Genomic DNA, 21,887 nt, shown 5'->3' with positions numbered 1-21,887 from the left:
GCTAGGTACCCAGCTGCCGGAAAGACGATATCCGTTCCAACACAATGATCTTTCAGCCAAGGCACCTTGTCAAGCGACAAGATACAACGCCAACTGGGAGCTGAGCCACTGCTTTCCGGTACTCTCGAGCCGAGAAGCTCGTGAGGAGGGTGTTCTGGAAACTGCCATGCTTTAATCACTCTGGATTCCGGCCAATACTTCTTGCTCAGGTGCCATGGATACGGCGGCAAATCCGTCAACGGGCGAACTCCATCCAGGACGGGAAACTTGACCGTTGCACCGCGGCAGTGAAGCTCGCCCACCGCTGCTAGAAATGACACCGTGCCATTCACGCCACGCTTCTGGGCAGTAACATAAGCTGGTGAGATCGCATTCTCCGAGTAAATCTGCTTGAGCGGGCCGGCGAGCGCCGAGTGAGGGCCGACTTCAAGATGTAGGGCCACTGAAGACGTCTGAAGCAGCCGCGTGACAGCCTGACGGAAGAGAACCGGAGACTCTAGGTTGCGTTGCCAGTACTCGGGACTGAAGTCTGACCCTCTTTCCAAGTTCTGGAGGGATACGCTGGAGAAGAACGGGATCTTTGGCGAGCTGGGGTTGAGGTGAGGTTTGAGAAGAGCTTGGTATTCAGACCCAACGGCGCGCATGTGGTCTGGACAAAATGATGTTAGAACCATTTACAGAGTAATAGCAGATGGTTTCCATGAACTTACGAGAGTGATATGCCTTGTCCACCTTCAAGAGACGAACCAGTTCATCTGGGTTCGCTGCTTTGATCGCACGGCAGACGTCCTCTAACGGTTCAACATCACCAGATAATGTCACACTGGAGTTGCTGTTCTCACAGGCAATCGTAACTCCAGTAGACAAGAGCGGCGTGACTTGATCTCTCCCCAGCCCGATCGCTGCCATCGCGCCTTGTTTTTTCAGCTTCTTCGCTGTGAAACCACGGTAGTAGGCGACGATGATTGCTTCTTTCAGAGTAAGAACACCTGCAGCAAAGGCAGCTGCAATCTCACCGCTCGAGTGTCCGACAACCGCCTTGGGCTTGATGCCGTATCTAGCAAGATGTCTGACCAGAGCGACTTGAAGTGCTGTGCAAATTGGCTGGGCAAATTCAGCTTCTCCAAGCCGAGACGTCGCCTCCGATCGCATCAATTCACCTGAATGAAACGCCATGTCAGCGATTGCGCAGAAACCACCGTGTCGTGAGGTAGTTCTTCTTACCTCTAATCTCCCAGCTGGGTCGGTGTTCTTGCGGGAGACTCTTCAAGACCGCGTCCATGTCTCTGATGTCCTGCAGGAATTCCCGGCTGGACTTGAGCAGGTGTGAACCCATGCGGGCCCACTGAGCCCCTTGTCCAGTGAACACAAACGCGATGCCTCCATTCTGTGTATTTGACTTGAAGCTTGGCAGTGGAGGTGGGTTGAAGACGATGCTTTCGCACTCATCGGTGACCACGGTGAACGTCCGGCAGCCGAGGTGTGATCGGCGATGCATCAAAGTGTACGCGATACCTTCTAACCTTGACGGTTGGGCGTGCAAGAAGTTTTTGTAGTTGACCACCATGTTTTTCAGAGATTCTTCGTGGCCGGCCGAGAAAAGAAGCAGGGTCGCCGGTTCCCTCCGGAGGGGTGGAGACGGAGGCGGGGTATCCACATTGCCGGGGCCCCGGATCGCCGTCGGCTTTGTCAGTGACGCAGCCGATTCTAGAATTATCTGGGGCTCTTGGTCAGAAGAGATGAGAGCAATTTTATGAGGCGAGACTTACATGCACATTGGTCCCGCCAATGCCGAAACTATTGATGCCGATGCGTTCGGCGCGGTCTTCCGGCCAAGGCAATGGTTCTGTGGGTACTTTCAAGGTGCCTGATGAAAAAGGAACTGCAGTGTCGTCAGCGAGACGGACGCCGGTCGGAGTGAACAAACAAACTTACTGCTAACACTGGGGTTCTCAAATTTGATATTGGGTATTATCGTACGCGTCTCAAGTGATAAAACAGCCTTGACTATGCTGGTGATTGCGGAAGCCGCCTCAGAGTGGCCCATGTTGGGTTTTACCTGTGAGGAATAAGCATTTTTCCCGTATCACCAAGATTGAAAGACTCACAGAGCCAATGAGCATTCCTTTTTCGCCAAAAACGGCACCCACCGTGTTTGCTTCGATGGTGTCTCCAACAGCAGTGCCAGTGCCGTGGCATTCGACCATTGCCGTCTGCCACATGTCGGACTCGGGGATGCCGGCATAGCGATATGCGTCGCGGATCAACTCTTGCTGAGCTTGCGCGCTCGGTGTCGTCAAACCCAGCGTCTTCCCATCAGAGTTAGTGGCTGATCCGCGGATCACGGCTCTGATAGGGTTTCCGTCGCGGATGGCGCAGTCGAGTCTCTTGATGAAGAGGCAATTGACGGCCTCCGCGCGAGCATAACCGTTGGCACTTGAATCGAATGTCTTACATGAGGCGTCTGGTGAGAGCACGCTTTGCTCGGCCATGAGCTTGGTGAAGCCCGGAGACAGCATCAGGTTGGACCCTGCCACGATAGCCGAGTCGCATTCCCCAGCGCGAATCGCCTGGCAGGCGAGATGCACCGCGAGACCGGCTGCAGAACAGGCGGTTCGGACAGTCATACTGAAAATGCGATCAGTTGCGTCTGCTTCTCTCATATTACAGCATGTACTTACCTAGGGCCTCTCAAATCAAATGCATGAGAAATGCGGTTTGCCTGCACGAAATCCATGTAGCCTGTGAGCCGATACATGCCATCGTCCTGGGTATCAACAGCATGCATCTCCCGCCAGTCGTCGCCAAAGCTGCCGACGTAGCAACCGATTCTCTGGCCCTGCCATTCCGTCTCCGCGGCGCTCTCTAGGGCTTCCCAAACAACTTGCAGCAGCAGCCGCTGCTGGGGATCCAATTTTGCCATCTCTTTGGGGTTCATGGAAAATAACGAAGGGTCAAATTTTGAGACGTCATCGTCGGAAAGCCAGTATCCCTCTTCTGTGGGGAGAGACCCCGACTTGCCTGTTCCTGTGAAGTGGTGGTTCTGTGATGCATAGCGTGGTAGGTCTGGTTTTGAGCGCGCATCTTTCTTGGAGATGAGGAAGTTGTACAGTGAAGTGGGCGTGTTGATGCCGCCCGGCAACCGCAGGCCTATCCCGCAGATTGCAACTGGTGCCGGCATCGTTGTGTCGCTGTTCTTCTCTTGCATGTTGTGTGCTTCAAGGCTGCTCCGCGTTGGGAGCGTGACGATAGAGCAGGCTTCAATGATACTACGAAGACCTGTGTGGTATTGATCAGACCAACTAAGATTGGCGCCAGAATGCTTCTAGAAGTGAAGTTCAGTTGATGTGCAAAGGCAAATACCAGCTGGAAGACCACCAATATCCCTGTGTTCATCCAGGCACTGCTATCAACTGAAAGTATCCGGACCTCGCAGAACATGCCCAGCAAAACCCTTGCCAGAAGCTTTGGGGCGGGAAAGTAAGTTCGGACCGCAAGTATTCAGCCCCCAAGAGCACACAATCACTCGGTCCGGCAGCGCGGTCAAGGCCAAACCCTTGCCCATGACTCGGTGACCTCACTGGACGAGATCAGAGAAACCACTGCAGCTGATGGAGGAACCCGAATGCATGCATGCTGTCACCTAGCTTTCTGAGCTTCTTTTGTTGCATTTCCCATCCAGCGGACGTTGTTGCACGTCAAGTTGACCCTATTAATCCAAATCGACAGTTACAATCGGCCGCGATCGAGACGGCTGGGCACAAATCGAGACCATGGAGAAGCTGAAGTCGTCTTTGTGGCCACCAACACATGCTTACAAGGAAGTCAGAACCAGTCAATCGGACGATGATGAGCGACAACCAGAGGAGGAGACGGACGAAAATCTGCGAGAGCAGATAGCAGCGCTGGAGAGCAACGCATGGTGTCTACGCGTGAGCCTGCTCATCACTGTCGTAGCGTTGCTGTTAGTGACGATTTTCGCGGTGTTTGATCGGGTTTCGTACGCCCAAGACGTCCACAAATGCGGCCACATTGGAAGCGACCACAGCGGTTTTGTACCGCCTGGTGAGTTCGCCCAACCATCAACCAAGCTTGCTGTCACGATTACTGATGTGATGTTGAAGAAATCGGCGAACCGGGTAGATGGACAATATTCGACAAATCATCACCGTATTACATCGAGGAGGACACTTTCAATGATTTAAATAAGACGAAACTGGTGGTTCAGAAGCTGAAGAGCTTGCACAACTGTGAGTCCCTCACCTCTGGAGAACGCATCATGCTGATCAGTGTTCTAGCTTCCAACGTCTTGGTAAACGACAATTTCGCAGACTGGCACAAACCAGACGGGACCGTTGCCAAATTGCCGGCGTACTATTCAACCGTCTCGTACCGACAGACATACATCATTCGGTCATTCCACCAGATGCATTGCCTGGTACGTCCGCGAAGTTTCTTTTGTGTGCAGGCTGCCCACTGACGAGGTACAGATTTCAATCACGGAGGAATACGGCCATCGCGTGCACAACATCTCGTCACAATGGGCTCCTCAGCACGTCGCTCACTGCCTGAACGCCATCCGGGAGGCCATCATGTGCTTGGCGGATGCGTCGCCAATGACCTATGTGAACGGCTTCGCCGTGGGTCACGTCACGGATGACCAGAAGTTCATGTGCCGGGACTGGTCGGCTCTGCGGAAGTGGGCGAATGATCCTGTTAGGGGAGTTCGGTACAAGAACATGGCGCCTGAGGGGGCGAAGCACGATAACTACACTGAGATTATTCCGTTTCCTAAGCTCTCTGAGTTGGAGGAAATTGGACTCGCTTGATGAAGTCTGGCAAACATCGGTCTCTTCATCTCACAGCCGAGGATTAGAATGTCTGGAAAGCAGTATGTAGCGTGTTTGATATTTCCAGTGGTCAATAAATCAGATTTTTGCTACCTATATCTGTTGGCGATCCTGAACATGAGACCTCGTACATGAGATTAGCTGTCATCTTCACGAAAAAGCTCCCGACGTCACTCCGGCAGGTTCAATCAACACCGACAGGATCAAATACGCAATCAACTTCAATAGTCGAAACCAAAGCTCACGAGTGACAACTGATTGCTTAAATCGGCACCGAGTTGCCATTCACTTCCGCAACTGTAATTCAATGGTCGCTCGGATTCGACAGTGTTTATTTCCATGAAATTTGAGATTTTATCACTCTACTTTTCGTATGTACCAACATGCAACACGATGAATGAGATCTGGATTACCCAATCAAGCAGTCAACCTCATGAGGCTCGTTGTAAACCCTCGTGATATTGGGCAAGTCGATCTCCCAAGACTGCGGAATCCCATTGTACAGAATACAATGCTCCACATGCTTCGGGTCTCTGCAAAGAGAATCCAATACTCTCGGTTTGAAGTGAGAAGCATACGTGATCCTGTCCCACACGTAACTGCAGTGCATGTGATGGACGGTGCCGTCCGTGAAAATCTCCCCATGCTCCCCCTTCGCCGCGACATCAAACGGCACCTCATTGATTCGCTCCCTCTCGTACCAGAACGTCGTGTTCCTCCACTTCATGTACCCGAGATACCGCTCATGCATCTCCTCGTTGAAGCACTTTGGGTGCATCCACGTCGAAAGCATAAAGTCGTACACGCATCCGCGAGCCTTCGACTCTTTCCAGTCGGGCGAGCATTTGCCCAAAGACACAGGCTCGGGAGGTCTGGACGGCGTCATGTCGTGGGTTGCGCGTCCGAGGTAGAAGATCGCGACGGCCGCCGGGATGAACGCCGCCTTTCTCACGACCGACCAGATGCGGCTGCGCCTCGCCTTGCGCTTCGATATCACATCGGGAGTGTAGTCAACGGAGTCGGTTTCGTCATGGTAGGCGTTCAGATTTGGTACTGTGTCTTCCGGGTCTTGTTGCTCGCTGAGGAGTTTTTGTTTCTCCATGGCCCTTGGCTGTGGGATTTGTTTTGAGCGGTGTTGTGCTTGAGAACCACGCGGGAAAGTCAGTCTGAAGTTGGATGAACTGTATCGAGAACTGCCAAACTTACGTGTAATCAGCTGTGGACAGAAACTATTACCAACTTTGGTAAAGTGACCAGAATTGAAGACAGGGATCGATGATGTAGGGGCAGATGCAGTGTGCACTCACTCCTCGGACTAGATCCAGGGAAAATAAAGTTCACCAACACACTTCGGACCGCGGATTGGACCCCTGCTTCCAGAACAACCGGCAAACTGACAGCAAAGAGTTGACAAAACTATTCCAGCCAAATCGTGTCGTACAAGCTACAGCAGCTGACCTTGTGTTGATTCCAAGCCGTTTGCATCCTCTGACTAGGCTCTTGCACTTTCCCACCGCTTTTCGTCTCACCCATTATTTTTGCACTTGAAATCGAGAGGAATCACAGCTCCTATTTCCAACCCCGTATCGAGCATCAACCATGCCTGCCGCCAATCCGGTCCTGATTCAAGACCTCCCGCGGTCTCGTAATGAACCACCCCCACTCTTCCTCATTCACGATGCCAGTGGCTTATTGACTAGCTATTTCAAAGTCGGCACACTAGGCCGGCGCGTTTACGGAATATGGGACCCCAAGTTTGATGCCGATGGCATCGGCGGCTGGCAAAGCGTAAAGGATATCGCCGAAGCTTACATCCGCCTCATCAAGCGAGTGATGCTAAGAGGCGAGATTGTACTTGGAGGTGTGTAATGGGTTCCCGACTTGCATCGTCCTTTCGCACTATCCCTAACGCGATAATAGGCTGGTCGTTTGGCGGAGTGTTGTCAGTTCAGATCGCGCACATGCTGGCAACGTCAGGCAGAGGCCTTCGCGTCTCTCGAATCATCCTGATCGACTCCGTCTACCCCAGGTGCCCGCGACCGGAGGCCCAAAAAGAGCCAGCGAAGCTGCATCACGCGCCGGCATTGCCCGGCGTGAACCAAGAGACTCGAGACAAGCTCATGACGGCGCTTATGAGAGCAACATGCCTCTCCGATCAGTGGGATCCCCCGTCGTGGTCTATGCCGAGGACCGGACTGCTTGGGACTGCTCGCTCGTACGGTGTCGATCCGACGCCGCCACATGCTGTGCTTATTAGAGCAAAGGATATGGTGCCGATGGCTGATCCGGGGGAGAAGTGTCCGTTGGATAGGACCAGGTTCTTGCCGCAGCTGGGCTGGGAAGATATGCAAGAGGGTTTCGTGGAGCGTGTGATAGAGACGTCTGGAAATCATTACAGCGTTTTCGATTCTGAGCATGTAAGTTCGAGCCCTCACTACGTTGCAGGTAAAGGTGCTGACAGTCTTTGCAGATTGATACCGTCACGGCACATATCAGAAAGAGCCTAGACATGATCTTAGATTAGACAATTGGGAGATGTGATTTTGTACTCAATGTGGCATATGAATAACAAGTCCTTTCACTCTTATCTGTTTGAATATTCATGTTTGAAACCAGTGAATGCTATGCATCCGTTCTTGACCGGCTTTGCAGATAAGCCCGCGCCTGATAGACCTCGTGATCTACATAGTGATTACAACTCCGCTTGGGCGATCATGACGAGGCGAATGACCTTAGACTGCCTATGTAATGTGTAGTCGTTGGGTATGACGAGATATCAATGGCCAGAAGGTGGCTGCATTATACTGCGCGGCATATTGCATTTGTTTGTCAGACTGCCAATGCTATCATGGGTTCTTCTAATATTCGCCAACTAGTTCTATCATGATGCTGTCAACGCAAGACAATGCAAGTCTACATGCAGATCTATCCTAAGGCACGATTTCTTCGTATCTATCCTTCTCATCATCCGGCGCCACATTCATCCACTGGACCGCCCGAACGGGGTCATGAGCCCATTCTCTCAGCGCGAAGAAGTCCCGACAATGCGACTGTTGATCGTCCGTGGTATGCCCTACTCCCATCCCATGCACGTATGATAGCGGGGTCGCGTCAGCTAAACAAGTGACGGCGGATCGTATCGTGTTCAGGCAGTGGATAACGTGGCCGACTTCCCACTTCGATGTCTTGTTCAAGACCCTGTAGCCGATATCCTCGAAAACGATAGACTATTACCGATGTGAGTACGCAGAGCACGAATTTTTCACGGCGGAGGTTCTTACCACGCAATGCATCTGGTGGAAAGCCCTGATGCTGTAGAGTTCTGAGCCCTTACGGGTGACGTATGGCGGCAGCGGTTGTTGCTCGTCGTTGAAATCCATGTAAGTCGTGTACTTTCCATTGATTCGGACGTTGGATGCTATTAGGCATGTCAGAAAATCGAAGACAGTTCCCGGTGTGCGTCGGTGTATTGTACCATTGTGCAACATCTTGAAATGTCTGGCAGCTTCTTGTACGCTCTCGATGCTGTCGAATACGTCGGGCTTGAAATAGTGCGGATCGCTCTCGTCGTCGTACTTCATCCACTTCACCGGCTGGCCGATTTCTGTGACATTTATCAGTATCAATCAGTCGCCATTAGTGTCGTCTTCACCTACCCGGGGGAACAAAGCCGCTCGGGTCAACGCCCAGCGGGACACCACCGTCATTCTTGGGCCAAAACGCCTGCAGACCGAGAAAGACAACCAAGCCAAACAGCATGGCGATGATGACACCCTCAATCCAGACGATTTTCTGTACGCGTTGAAGACGCTGGTCCCATACTATCCGGTCGTGATTCCATTCGTCTGGAAAGGTAGGGGAGTGTCCTTCCCTGCCGTTGAGCTCCATGCTGCCAACGCTGTCCAGCTCATCGTCGGCGTCTGCCTCCTCTAACGGGCTGTACTTGGCCATGCGGCTTTCGTCCTTGACAAACTTGACACTCTTACCCATGTTGGCTGGCGATTAGCTGTAAAACAATCAGCGACGGTCGGTGATGGCGATTTGGAAGGCAAACTGGCATTTGCTCGTCACACAGCGTCTTCCACAGGGTGCAATTGACAGCTGCCAGAGATGATTTGGGGCTTTCGGCAGCGGACCGAGGAGTCCTAGGTTCATACAATGTTTCAATAATAGCTGAGCACCCACAGCGGACCGAGATGTCCCCAGTACCCCAGCTGTTCCGAGTCAGTCGCCGAGTTGGCCTGTCCTCTCAGCACCTAGCTTGTCTTCCTCGCCTGTTTCAGTGACTCTGGTTGATTCAGCTTGCAAATTGCAGTCGTTTTACTGTGGTATTGCCCTGTACTGTTGGTACCCGATTACCTGCAACTCGCGAGCAGAATCAACGCCCTAGCAGAAGCCATCGAACTGACGGCTAAGATAGACCAGAATGGATGCAAAGAAGGACGAAGTGACTTGGAGATCTCTTCCCAGGAAAGATCAACTCGCGATATTATGTTTCCTGCGGTTTGCGGAGCCGGTGGTCAGCATCTCGCTGCTCGTACGTATTACGAACCTCGAAAGTCACCGGCTTTACTGACGGACTCGCGGTAGACCTACCTCTTCTACCAGCTCCAGTCTCTGGACCCCAATCTCGATTCCGGATCAGTGGTACGGCAGGTGGCGTACATGCAAACGAGTTTCATGCTCTCGCAATGTTTCTCGTCAATGTTCCTCGGCAGGCTGGCGGACTCTCCCAGAGGAGGCAGGAAACCGGTCCTGCTTCTCGGAGTTGCGGGATCCTGTAAGCCTTCGAGGCCTCGATATTGCGGTTGATTGGTTCAGCGCTAATAGGGAGCTGTTGCAGTTATCGGTTGTGTTTCGTTCGGGTTTATCACCAACTTCAAGCAAGCATTGGCTCTCCGCATCCTAGAAGGACTCGTCAACGGCAATGTCGCGACGATTCGGACGATGGTCTCTGAGGTGGTGGCAGAGAAACGGTCTGTTCCAGTCGCAGCGAAGCTTCTGGTCAGCGTCTTGCTAATGCGAATTCCAGATACCAACCGCACGCCTTCTTGCTGCTCCCAATTTCATTCAACGTCGCCGCGATGTTCAGCCCCCTGATGGCAGGACAGTTAGCGGACCTTGCTGGAAAATACCCCGAAAAGTTCGGGAATAACGCGTTCTTGAAGGCATGGCCATACGCACCGCCCGCCCTCTTGAGCGGCTTCTTCCTCCTGATAGCCTTCTGTGCGGTGTTCTTCTTCCTTGAAGAGGTGTGTAGACCTAGCTGCAATCTGCTTAAGACAGAAAACATGCTAATCGCCAATAACCCAGACCCTCGAGCCATTGAAAGACCGCTACGATCCAGGTATTGCGTTCACAAGAAAGGTCCGCACGATCTTCTTCGGCAGCAAGGTTGCTACCGCCAGCCGAGTCGCCCAGGAAGAAGCTTCGCACGAGGAGATGTCGCGCATGATCGCCGACGACCCGGAGGCGGCGGACAGAGACTCAGAAGAGCACCCGGAGTCGCTCAAGCCCGCCAAACCCCAGCGCATCTTGCCCCTGCGGAGAATGTTCACGCGGAACGTCTGCTTGACGCTCGTGGCGTATGCGCTCCAGGAGTACCACATCACGACCTACAACACGCTCTGGACGAGTTTCCTCAGTGACCCCGTCGACACGAAGAACCAGGCGCGATTGCCGTTCTTCTTCTCCGGCGGCGCGGGTATGAAACCCGATCGCATCATGTGGTCCCTGTTCATCGTTGGCGTGATGGGATTGCCCACGCAGCTGTTCATTTACCCCCGGATCAACCGCCGCATGGGAACGCTGAAGATGTGGCGGACCTTCATGATGGGGATGCCGCTGCTGTACTTCATCATCCCATACATCGCCGCGGCACCGCCGACTGCGGCCCCGCCTGCTGGCAAAGAGGGATTCTGGGTCTGGTTTCTCATCGTGTTGTCCCAGGTCATGATGGTTGGAACCTCCACGTTTGTTGTTCCGGCACAATTGGTGTTGACGAATCTGTAAGTGAAGCCCCTAAAAAACGGGAGAAGCCCCCATCAATGCTTGGAAACGCTAACCATTCATCAGATCTTCACCTCACCCCTCGGCCCTGGCTCGAACCCACAGTAGCGCCTTTTTACTTACAGGATTGGTACGCTCAGCAACTTCGGCGATCGCAGGTATCGTGTACAGCTACGGATCGTCGCACAATATGACTGGCCTCGTGTGGTGGACTGCCAGCGCAGTTGCCGCGATCGGTTGCCTCAACAGCAGGATCGTGAAAGAAGGAAACGGCCACGAAATTTGGCTCACTGGGGACACCGAGTAAAGCATTGCTATGTTCATCTGCGCCAAATTGATAAGCTATGTCTTGCTATCGATGCATGTCAATAGAGGATAGATAGAACAGATAGGTCAAGATACTAGAAGCTGCGAAGAATAGAATTAACAGTTCTTACGGCACCGAGTCAATTGACAAAATGCATCTGCCATCCGCCCGTATTTCCCGACGGATATTGTCATTCAAGCTTGCTATCACCAATGCAGCTTCTCTGCATTTCCACATCGGCTAGAAACATGACAAGCCCGTCAGGCCGACAAACGGCCCCACATGCGGGATTTCGACCGTCATTTTGGGGCCGGGTGGGGCTCTGTGCCCCGGCACGATTGCTGGAAGGGGAAATTCTCGAAACAGGTTCGACTTTCAATTTTCAAGTACACCAATCTCGTCCGTCCATTCCACAAAGATGGAAAAGAACCCGAATAATTGCTACTCTGCTCGTGGTCTAGGCAGGCCTCCAGGAATAACTACATCTTGTTTCGCTTTTCGAATTGAGGTGTCGGCCCACGATAGTCGACGAAAGATACCAAAGTCCGCTGCCAAGCCAACAGTCAGAAGCCAAGGCACATAGCAGACGCTCGAATGTGGTAAAGGGCCTAGCAGGAGCATCAGGCACACACTCTCGCAGGATACAACTAAATAGGCAGATAACATGTTGGGACTTTGGAACTTCAGTCCCGCTGCGCGTGTATCCAGCGAGCAAGGGACAAAGGTGAATGGGGGACTTTGGTTCAGCTTCGAAGATACGCGCCTCAGACAAGCATGAGTTAGTCTTTGTCAAACTCTGGACGTGGAAATGCGAGGGAATGGATGGTTTAGCCCCACGCCAAATTTGCCCTCAGCCAACAGTATGTCAACCAACAGAGAATCAGGCCAACCGGCGAGTGCATGACTCCAAATGGCCTCCTTACAGGGGCACACAAAGACGCAAACCCAGATTTAAACCGTATCCCATTCATGGTGTTCTAGTCCTGTGGCGCCTCTCTACTTCGGCCCGGCAAGCCACACCCGCCGACAAGCTAGGTGATGCCATTTTTAATTCACGCGGCCGTTCTTAATTGGACCATGAGAGTTGTGAGGACGCGCAATGATCAGAGGCTTTTCTCTTGCCAACTGACTGTTCCGAACTTCAATGTTGTAATGAGTTGACGTTTGTACCGGGACTTATTATATTGCATCTGTTGTAGCATCACGACTGCAAAGTCCGAACATTACCTACCTCATCGACAACTAATGACGCCAAAAAGTCTGCTATGAATATCCCCCGTTTTGCCCCAATCTGGATGGATTTAAATTATTCTATTAGAGTAAAAAGATTTCAAGAAAAGCTACACTAGCTGACCCCTCAGTACTAACTTAAGTTTTGGAGTCATTCAGCAGTCGATGAGATACCAGTACATGACGCACCCTCGGATAAATCAAGTCGGAGCCATTCCAATGATCCACTTCTGACATGTATCTAAAAGCGACGAAATGAATGAACTTGATTCAAGTATCATACCAGCCCGGACTCTTTAAAGTTGGTCGAAACCATCAGAGCTTAGGAACCCGAGAGCTTTCTCCCTAAGAATACCCTCCGGTTCCTCTCCCTCTGACTAACGGCAGCAGTAGCCAGGGAACTGCGTGTTGCTTTTGGCAATGAAGGCCCAAGGGGGGTCACAACCGTGGCGATTATTTTTGATAGCATCGGTGTTAATCTGGTAGATGGCTCCTGGGAATATGTTAGTCTCTCTTGTCAAGGTCCAGTTAGGGGCCTTACCATCGCGGGACTGGCAGACGGCGGGAACGCAGCAGCGTGGAGAGGAGCTTTGGATTGGAGTCAGCTTGGATCAGTTCGCCGACGTTGAGGGGGAGGAGTCACAAGTAGTTGCAACCGCTGGCTGTCTGGCGCTTGTCCAGAAGGTCGGGCACAGCGTCGACGACCGGGATCGCGGTGGCGCTGTTGACCGCAAGGGTCAAGGCGGAAACGAGGGTGGTGAGCTGCATGTTGAAGATGGGATTGTCTATTTGCTTAATAGGAAGTGAATCCGTCACATCACAGGTACTTCGGTTGTTTAAGTAGCTGGCAGTGACGGGAGCTTGATGCCACTGGAATCGAGAAGAGGATTCGCCGCGTATTTTGAGGGGGTGACCTCGGGTAAGCAAAATATTCATTGTTCTGCGCGTTCTCCCTTGGCTGGGTACAAAATGAGGCATCGCCCAGCGTGATGCTCATGCAGTTGAGCCTTGTCAGGTTTCTCGCTGTTCGAGGCTTGGACGTACCGGGCTACATGTAACGACCAATATCACCACATATTGACAGAATGTTGCCGAAAGTCTTTGCATCACGAGCCCTTGGCTAGCGATGTGATGCCATAAACCCATTTGATGCCTTCGGGTGTTTGACTGTTCACCACCAACCAACAACACCATCGACTGCAACATGGGATCAGTCCACTGCACCCAATTTACCAAAATTCTCTTCTTCATCATCCTAAAACTCTTTGACCATGATGTATCCTCCCTGTTGGCCGGCTGCTAACGTGTTGAAGCTTAAGTAGAATCATAATATCCACGTGCGGTATCATTCCCATGCTCGGGAAGTGAGGAAGTCCGCGTCGTCAAAGTTTGAGGCACAGCATTAACCCCCGCATCATTCGTGCAGCCACTATTCTCGGTTCTTTCACCTATCGGTAAACTACAGTTTGATGAAGTTGGGTAAACAGACTCTTCGGTGAAATTCTGGTGAAAGGCCCTGGGCGGGAAGAATACTCACTGACCTGCAGCAATGAAAACCGGTCTACAAAGCGCATGTGACTATTGACACGAACAGGAACAGTCGATGTATTGAGTCGATTGAGGTATATATAAGGGTTTCCAGCTTAAGATTCCAGCCCGCATGATCACCAATGGCCTCAACTACCAACGTCGGCATTTAAATTACCTAGGTGTGCAGCTGTTTGTTCGGGCCTATATCCAAAGTCAAGATCGGTCAGGTGTTATTCTCATGGACTGCTTGATTTGAATTGAACTCTCGCTGTAGACTCATACGGCGGGCGGAAGCCACAAATAAGCCACAACTTAAGGGTACTCTAGCCAGTACCGGATCTCACATAACTATATCAAATGATTTATTGCCATGGACTTACCGTGATGAATGTGTCTGGCTTCATGGATATGCAACCAATCTTGTTGCTCGTTGGCTGGCTGCTCTCTCACGTGCCGGTTGATGACATCGCTTGGCTGCGCCGCAGTGGATAAAGCAAACCGTCGACAGCCTGGCAACCTTCAATGATTTGCATCACACACATCATAAAAAGAAACAGCGACCATCACCATCACTCAGGAACAACATCCGAAATCATGAAAAGAATACCTTCGCTTCCCTTCAAGCCCGAGGACTTTGTCCGGTACCCCGAGCATGCTTGTCTGGCCAAAGACGCCACAGCGCCGGCCCCGGAGCTCATCTCGGAGCTCCACGCCATCGTAAAGACGGGCACTCCCCGGGAGATCAAAATCGCCATGGAGAACGCCGGGTACGACTGCGACGCGCCCGGGGTGGCTGTGATGTTCATGGCAATCGAGCCGACGACGGGCGACTCGCTCATGCACACAGCGGCCGCGGCGCAACGACCCGACGCGATGGACGCCCTCCGGCACTTCAGGACGCACAACGCCGCATATTACGACAACCCTTTCTACGCGCTGTACACGCATCAGAATCACGCGGGTGACACCATCCTCCACGTGGCGGCGCGATCTGGAAAGCTGGCGGTCGTCGCTGCCGCGTTCCAGGTGTTTCGGCATGAGCATCTGATTCTCGATGAGGAGAAGTTGCGCTCGGGACAGGATGCTGAGGGGCATATGTGGGATGATGACAATGAGGAAGCGTACCACATGCGCATTGGTGGGGTTCTGTTTCTCGTCAGGCAGAATTCCGAGGGTCGGACTGCGGCCGATGAGGCGAGGGCACTTGGTTTTGGCGACATTGTTGCGTGGTTGGAGAGGACTGTAAAGGCGTATGATACCAAAGGTGAAAGCAGCGATCCTTCGATCTTGCAACTATGGCAGGACAGCTGTAATGAGTATTACGGTCTACCATGATGTATAGCGCTATTATTGAGGATGCTGGCTACCACAAACTAGATGGGATTATTGTCATTGATATCGTCGTGGTCTTCGTCGTTTTCACCGCTGGTCCTCTTCATCTTCGTCGTCCGCAGATTATTCATGGGTGGAGCAATATTTTCATTCTATCTACATTTTAAAACGCAAACACCGCAACCAACAACGGTTGACTATATACAAATCATCCACGTGTAGCGAAGAAGCCGTAGAACTCGACCCGGTTGTTGTTGACGGGCGCAACGTTAAGCGTGTACCAGTACGCGATGGACACGGCGGCGTACGTCTCGGGATTAGCGAGGGCATCGTCCGCCGACAGCTTGCCCAGATCGATGATGGTGTACTTCTCCCCGCCAGCCGGGTAGGTATTAGCGCTGCCGTGAATGAGATGAAAGAGTTCGTGGTACAACGTCGTCGAAGAGGGCAGTATGTCGGAAAGCCTCTGAGCATTGTTGGGTATATCTCTGGGTCTCAAGGGAATAACGCTACTGGTGAGCGGGGTGATCTGGACGCCCAACCCGGAGACCGGCTGCCGAAAGAGCTTGGGGCAGAGAGTGACGGTCGCGGGAAGCAACAGATCGGACGTGACGGCGATGTTCTCGTCTTTGGAGCAGAAGCCGCCCTTGGAGGAGTAGTAGGCATCGAAAAGGTACTGATTGTGTATAAAGCTCCAATACTGCCCGGACGTTAGACAAGATCAACAGGATATACAGGGGTTACTACTGACTGGAGTTCTGAGCGTTCTGGGGTTTTGATTCCGCTTGTCCATGTATGCTGGCACGTTCTCGATCAAGGCCGGCAAGCCGGACAGATCGCCCTTCGGGAAGCTATTTCCTTCACTGTCTCTTGCCTCTGACTTGAGAGTATTCTTGTCCAGCCACGTATCGCTGCAGAATAGGTACGGCTTGCCACCGTTAGGAACGTTCTCGTTTCTAGCGAGGAAGGCTTGAACGCCCGAAAAGTAATCTGTCGAAGGTCAATTGGAATACTGAAGAGACAGTGACGGTTGCGGCGGCGGGCTTCGGAAAGGGGTTCACGACAAACTTACTTTTCATGGTAGTTCTATGCGCGTCCGTGTTACCGTTTACGAATACATCGAGGAGTCGCTTGGCCTCGCCACTTGTTTGGCCGTAGTTGTCCACTAGCTGAACTCCGACTCCAGCCAAAGTTTCGGCTTCATCCAGCATGTTTTGAATTGCGGTACGCCCAGCGGTCCTACAGCCGCCGAATTCGTCCGTGGAGAAATCGACGCGGAACAGTGTGTCGACGGCCAAAGCGGCGGCTGCCGCAATGGCGCCGTATTGGACCAGGAGTAATGAGAGGACGACGAAGAGAGCCATAGTCAGCTATATCCAAGGTAAAGAAAGGCGACAACAAACGGTCTCATAGAAAAAGCAGCGTGGGTCAGGAGGCAGTGAAATGGGGCATGACAAGTAGGAGACAGGTATGATGTATGAAAAGCCAGAGTATTCAGCTGGTATGCCTCACATGAATACATCCAGGACGAAACGAACGACAAGGGCTCCAGAGAACACGACAGGAGCGACGAAGAGGACGGCAAGGTTGATAGAGGAGATGCGAACCAAAGTTCCAAATTGCAGCTTCCCTTTTCAGGTTCACAGCGCGATATGCACGAGCGAGGCGTGGTAACTCAGTGTGATATTGACAGAGAAATGAGTAGGAATAGTGAAATGACTGACCTGAGGAAGTCAAAGTCGCCAAAATAATAAAGACGTGGGTGATAGTCTGGCTTGGCAGGTAACATCACATTCGAATATTGATCCCATGTGCTGACACGGAGGTCTTGGATGCACCCTCGAAGGTGCGCGTTGGCGGCACAGCTGAGGAAACTGAAATCCCTCATCTTAACATGAACGGCGTCGGCGGCCTCGACTATCTTTCCCCCTGCATTCCCACTGCAGCTCTTCAGGAACGGACGCCAGGACCGCATGGTGTGATGGAAGAAATCACGAGGGCCAAGTCTTGCCCCAAAGGTACTTTGGTATCTGAGCCGTCGAGGAGACCCTCACTGCATCGGAGTCTCTCTTATATCATCGATTTTTGCTCCAGTCGGGCATTCCCATGACTACCTACCATCTAAGGCTCTTCGTGTCAAGCATCGCTCAATGTGGTTGACACGCCCCCTCGGAGTGCTGGTCGCGATGGCTTCAGCCGTCGCGACTCAGTCGGCGTCTGCACCAATTGACTCATACCGCACTCTCACCATGCCAAACGGCCCAGTCGGCACATCGCCTCCCCTTCCAGAAGGAACTCCTCAGGTCGGTCTTACACATTACACAAAGAGTACCTCGTCAACTTGATGGAATGAGACTTACACATGAGAACAGCCTCCTCCCGACTACGCCAGGGGACATGCCAACAACCAACGCGGCATTGCGCCCGACAAGCATAACATGACCGGACCGTACGTTGGAGACCGCGAGATGCGAGCGCGGCCATCCAACGGAACTGCCAAGATCGCCGCTGCCGGCGACGGCTACTGGCTCTCGGAACTTGGGTCTCTGGGGAAGTCTCCCTTCGCGCCAGCAGGTTACCAGTTCTTCCGCAACGTCAAGGACTTCGGCGCTGTCGGCGACGGCGTGACGGATGACACGGCGGCCATCAACCGGGCCGTGTCGTCTTTCAGCATTGACAACCAGGACGACGTCCGCTGCGACGGCGACTGTGGCTCCACGACCACTCTCACAGCCGTGGTTTACTTCCCGGCAGGAACCTATCTCATCTCGAGCCCGATCATTCAGTACTACTACACGCAGTTCGTAGGTAATCCTTGGGAGAGGCCTACCATCAAGGGCGCGCCCGACTTCGAGGGAATCGCCCTCTTCGACGCAAATTTCTACATCCCTGGAGGCAACGGCGACCAGTGGTATGTCAATCAGTCCAACTTCTTCCGCCAGATCCGCAACTTCATCTTCGATATGCGAGGCATGAATCGCACCAATTACCAGAACGACCAGGAGTATGTACCTGCCGGCATCCACTGGCAGGTCGGCCAGGCCACGAGCATATCCCACTGTCACTTCGAAATGCCGCTGTCAGACGCCTCAGGGTCGACGACGGCCATCGGCATCTTTATGGAAAATGGCAGCGGCGGCTCCGTGGATGACCTGACCTTCTTCGGTGGTAACATCGGCTTCCTCGCCGGCAGCCAACAGTTCACAGCTACGAACCTGCGCTTCGAGCTCTCTCTGACGGCTATCAAGCAAGAGTGGAACTGGGGCTTCGTCTGGAAGAACATCTACGTCCAGGCCGCCTACGTTGCCATCGACTGTACTGCCTTCTCCGAGTCGACGAGCCCGCCTCAGGGTACCGGCTCCATCAGTGTGATTGACTCCCACTTCAACGGCGTGCCGTATGCCATCACTGTGGCCAGAGAAGCCGGGCAACAACCAGCCATCGTCCTAGACAATCTTCTCGTTGAAAATTCGGCGTCCGTGGTCCTTGTCTCTGGTGGTGAGACCCTCTTGGCAGGGTCCTCCGGCCCCCTCTTCTTCCCATCGTGGGTTTCCGGCTTCCAAACCCAGCCGAACGGCCTGTCGGGAAAGCGCTCCGGCTTTCAGGCCGCCATTCCCAACAAGCCGACCTCCCTGCTCGACGGCTCCGGCAAGTACTATTACAAGTCAAAGCCGCAGTACTCAGGCCAATCTCCCCTCGTTGCCACTAGTCTCGGCGTCTCCAACGACGGGACCGGCGACCAGACGTCGGCCATCAATAGTCTACTTCAATCCAACGTCGGGAGCACCATATTCTTTCCGGCCGGCGTGTACATGGTCCGCGGCACCATTGAGGTGCCGGTGGGCTCCATCATCACCGGATCCGGTTGGAGCACGATCATGGGCGAGGGGTCGTACTTTGAAGACGAGTCCAAGCCGCAGGTCATGGTCAGGGTCGGCAAGCCCGGCGACTCGGGAGTCATCGAAATCTCAGATATGCTCTTCACCGTCAAGGGCGCTACCGCTGGCGCCATTCTTATGGAGTGGAATGTCCACGAATCCAGCCAGGGGTCAGCCTCCATGTGGGACAGCCACTTCCGCGTCGGCGGTAATGCTGGCAGTGGTCTTCTGTTGGATGACTGCCCAGCCCAGGCCGGTTCCGTCGTGAGGGAATGCATGTCGGCGAGTATGTTGCTCCATATCACCGACCGGTCCTCGGGCTTCTTCGACAACGTTTGGGTCTGGGTGGCCGACCACGACCTCGACGATCCGGCCAACGCCGATGCCTATGTGGGGCCGGGCGGCATTCCTGTCAATACCGCCGTCGAGATCTCCGTGTATGCAGGACGCGGCGTTCTCATTGAATCTCAAGGACCGACTTGGTTCTGGGGATGCGGCAGCGAGCACGCCCAGCTCTACCAGTGGCAGCTCCTGGGTGCCAAGGACATCTTCATGGGACACGTCCAGACCGAGACGCCATACTACCAGTCTAACCCGGACGCATTGGAGCCATACGAGATTGGCAAATGGCCATCTGATCCCACCTTCGAGTCATGTTCCGACGACCTCTGCCGCAAGGCTTGGGCCATGAGGATCATCAATTCAACGGACGTCTTCCTCTATGGTCTCGGCTTCTACTCCTTCTTCGAGAAGTACGAGCTCGGTTGCGCACCCGAGGAAGACTGCCAGAAAGCACTGATTGAAACAAACTACGCCGCCCGCACGTGGCTGTACAATATCTTCACCAAGGGCAACCACGAGATCGTGTCCCCTAGGGGCTCGCTCTCGCCTATCTGGTTCAACGATACGACACGTAACGGATACACGAGCTCAGTGGCGGCCTGGCTGGCTCTTGCCCTGGGTGGCGAGGACATTGGTGCCGGCGACGATCCTTCGGAGTCCGGGTCTGGCGTCGTCTACATCGACCCCGAGATCTGGGATACCGATCCGGGGGAGACGGCGACGATTCAGTGCTTCCCTCCTTGCACCTACGTTCTTCCACCCATCACGCTTCAGCAGCCCACGACCATCACTTTCAGGCCCTATACGACGTCTCTCGAGGTCGGCTGGTTCACGAGCACCGAGCTCGAGCAGGGCTACTCTACTATCACGACTACCGTGTACGTGAGCATCACCCAGACGACGGTGTTGACGCCGCCGCCCGCCACCTTGACAACGATACCCGTCCGCAATATCATCATCAGCGAGAACGTGACCGAGACCACGTTACGTGTCACCCGGAGCATCGACGTGCCCACATTCATCATCACCAATCGTCCCAAATCGACGGATCCGACAGGGATCATCATACCCCCAAACACCCGGACCATCACGGCCCCTCCTTGGCCTTGGCCTGAAGACAAGGATAATGATGGTGAAGACGACGACGACGACGACGACGACGACGATGATGATGATGATGATGATGACGACGATGACGACAATGATGACAAGACCATTATTCACAAAGAGGGACCAGACGACCCGACTTGTAGATCCGGCTGCGGCAAGTTGTGCTTTTTGTTCTGCCAGTTCCCCTGCCTCCTCAGCTGTCCCTGGCTGGACGAATTTCCACCCGGTGAGTATGAAATATGCCCATTCATTAATTGATTCCAATGAATAGTACATGCTAAACAAGGACAATGTCAGGTTTCCAAGACGGCATCGACCCCAACAGCCCGCCTCCAACCCCAGTACCCACCAACCCGACCGAACCGGACCGGGACTGTACAACGAAGACCGTTGAATCCTGTCGTGAGCTCTGCACCGTCTCTCCGACGCGCACTTGCACTTCCAGCTGCAGCGATGTGGCAACTTGTGTTCCGACCACGGGCATCCCGGAGACTGTGACCTTAGCGTCGGCAGTAGGCAACACGATCGACCACACCCGCATCAGCACCGTCCCGCCGCTCGAGACGCAAATCAGCTCCGCCCAGAGCGCCATCTCATACCTCAGCTCCCGCGGCGACTGGCCCTTCGGAGAGGGAGGCGGTGGTAGCCCGACGACCACGACCACCACACCGCCCACCACCACCCAGGAGCCCGATTTCCCGTGGCCGACGGCGGAGAACGTCAACGACATCAGGGCGCTCTGCTTCAGCGGCTACGACATTGCGGGCCGCGAGAAGTTCAGCAGCGACATGAGTTTCCAGTCGGCCAACGGCTTCTGCAGCGAGAGCTTCGTCCTGAACCCCGGCGACACGGAGCCGTACCGCTTCTACCACTTCAATGGGGACTACTGGATGTGGTCCATCATGGGGTGGGCGGAGGACCAGTCGGGCTGCGGCGACAAGGAGAGCCTGGAGCTCGGTCCCAAGACGCAGAATGGGTACATTGGGTGCATTCAATCGTTGGGTCTGGTCATGCAGGACTGCGAGGGCCTCGATTACCCAGACGACGAGAACGTTCACCTGGGCGGAGGCTGGGTGCTGGATTCGGGGACGGGATGCGTGCTTGTTCAGCATTTTGCTACTACTGACCGACAGTGGCGCGCGGCGGATCCCCATGACGGGCAGAGAAGGGTTGGGAATATCGTCAAGAATCCGTGGAAATTCGACGAGAATTCGCGGCGGAGGCTTCCACCGAACTGGAATCTCACTTTCGTGCCTCCGCAAGACGTGTCGGGGAGCTGAAGGGGTACTTGCTTTCGTC

At 53.7% G+C, this 21,887-nt stretch overlaps 9 protein-coding genes across 9 annotated transcripts; 5 read left to right on the top strand and 4 right to left on the bottom strand.

The window, feature by feature from the left end:
* Positions 1-3,773: 3,773 nt before the first annotated feature.
* Positions 3,774-4,829, top strand: CkaCkLH20_10702 (uncharacterized protein; the record flags this gene model as incomplete). Its single annotated transcript, XM_038893416.1, has 4 exons — positions 3,774-4,065; positions 4,125-4,250; positions 4,299-4,438; positions 4,491-4,829. The coding sequence occupies 4 exons, from the start codon at positions 3,774-3,776 to the stop codon at positions 4,827-4,829; spliced, it is 897 nt and encodes a 298-aa protein (XP_038741229.1).
* A 430-nt stretch (positions 4,830-5,259) lies between these two features.
* Positions 5,260-5,952, bottom strand: CkaCkLH20_10701 (uncharacterized protein; the record flags this gene model as incomplete). The annotated part of the gene is made up of 1 exon (XM_038893415.1): positions 5,260-5,952. The coding sequence occupies one exon, from the start codon at positions 5,950-5,952 to the stop codon at positions 5,260-5,262; it is 693 nt and encodes a 230-aa protein (XP_038741228.1).
* Positions 5,953-6,449: 497 nt separating this feature from the next.
* CkaCkLH20_10700 (thioesterase domain containing protein) lies at positions 6,450-7,374 on the top strand (the record flags this gene model as incomplete). Its single annotated transcript, XM_038893414.1, has 3 exons — positions 6,450-6,711; positions 6,771-7,267; positions 7,321-7,374. 3 exons carry the CDS (start codon positions 6,450-6,452, stop codon positions 7,372-7,374), a joined length of 813 nt encoding a protein of 270 aa, XP_038741227.1.
* A 406-nt stretch (positions 7,375-7,780) lies between these two features.
* CkaCkLH20_10699 (uncharacterized protein) lies at positions 7,781-8,840 on the bottom strand (the record flags this gene model as incomplete). Its single annotated transcript, XM_038893413.1, has 4 exons — positions 7,781-8,077; positions 8,132-8,268; positions 8,326-8,454; positions 8,507-8,840. The coding sequence occupies 4 exons, from the start codon at positions 8,838-8,840 to the stop codon at positions 7,781-7,783; spliced, it is 897 nt and encodes a 298-aa protein (XP_038741226.1).
* A 436-nt stretch (positions 8,841-9,276) lies between these two features.
* Positions 9,277-11,166, top strand: CkaCkLH20_10698 (major facilitator superfamily transporter; the record flags this gene model as incomplete). Its single annotated transcript, XM_038893412.1, has 6 exons — positions 9,277-9,387; positions 9,441-9,630; positions 9,694-9,826; positions 9,883-10,102; positions 10,164-10,858; positions 10,926-11,166. The coding sequence occupies 6 exons, from the start codon at positions 9,277-9,279 to the stop codon at positions 11,164-11,166; spliced, it is 1,590 nt and encodes a 529-aa protein (XP_038741225.1).
* Positions 11,167-12,773: 1,607 nt separating this feature from the next.
* Positions 12,774-13,164, bottom strand: CkaCkLH20_10697 (uncharacterized protein; the record flags this gene model as incomplete). The annotated part of the gene is made up of 3 exons (XM_038893411.1): positions 12,774-12,889; positions 12,938-12,984; positions 13,040-13,164. The coding sequence occupies 3 exons, from the start codon at positions 13,162-13,164 to the stop codon at positions 12,774-12,776; spliced, it is 288 nt and encodes a 95-aa protein (XP_038741224.1).
* A 1,356-nt stretch (positions 13,165-14,520) lies between these two features.
* CkaCkLH20_10696 (uncharacterized protein) lies at positions 14,521-15,261 on the top strand (the record flags this gene model as incomplete). The annotated part of the gene is made up of 1 exon (XM_038893410.1): positions 14,521-15,261. One exon carries the CDS (start codon positions 14,521-14,523, stop codon positions 15,259-15,261), a length of 741 nt encoding a protein of 246 aa, XP_038741223.1.
* A 205-nt stretch (positions 15,262-15,466) lies between these two features.
* On the bottom strand, positions 15,467-16,622 carry CkaCkLH20_10695 (uncharacterized protein; the record flags this gene model as incomplete). The annotated part of the gene is made up of 3 exons (XM_038893409.1): positions 15,467-15,958; positions 16,010-16,248; positions 16,331-16,622. The coding sequence occupies 3 exons, from the start codon at positions 16,620-16,622 to the stop codon at positions 15,467-15,469; spliced, it is 1,023 nt and encodes a 340-aa protein (XP_038741222.1).
* A 786-nt stretch (positions 16,623-17,408) lies between these two features.
* CkaCkLH20_10694 (uncharacterized protein) lies at positions 17,409-21,868 on the top strand (the record flags this gene model as incomplete). The annotated part of the gene is made up of 3 exons (XM_038893408.1): positions 17,409-17,561; positions 17,631-20,814; positions 20,886-21,868. 3 exons carry the CDS (start codon positions 17,409-17,411, stop codon positions 21,866-21,868), a joined length of 4,320 nt encoding a protein of 1,439 aa, XP_038741221.1.
* Between the last annotated feature and the right edge of the window lie 19 nt (positions 21,869-21,887).

The sequence above is a fragment of the Colletotrichum karsti genome (assembly GCF_011947395.1).
Source record: "Colletotrichum karsti strain CkLH20 chromosome Unknown Scaffold42, whole genome shotgun sequence".
In the NCBI taxonomy this organism is placed as follows: domain Eukaryota; kingdom Fungi; phylum Ascomycota; class Sordariomycetes; order Glomerellales; family Glomerellaceae; genus Colletotrichum; species Colletotrichum karsti.
The sequence above is the reverse complement of the archived record's forward strand: the minus strand, read 5'-3'. Positions and strand labels throughout refer to the sequence as shown.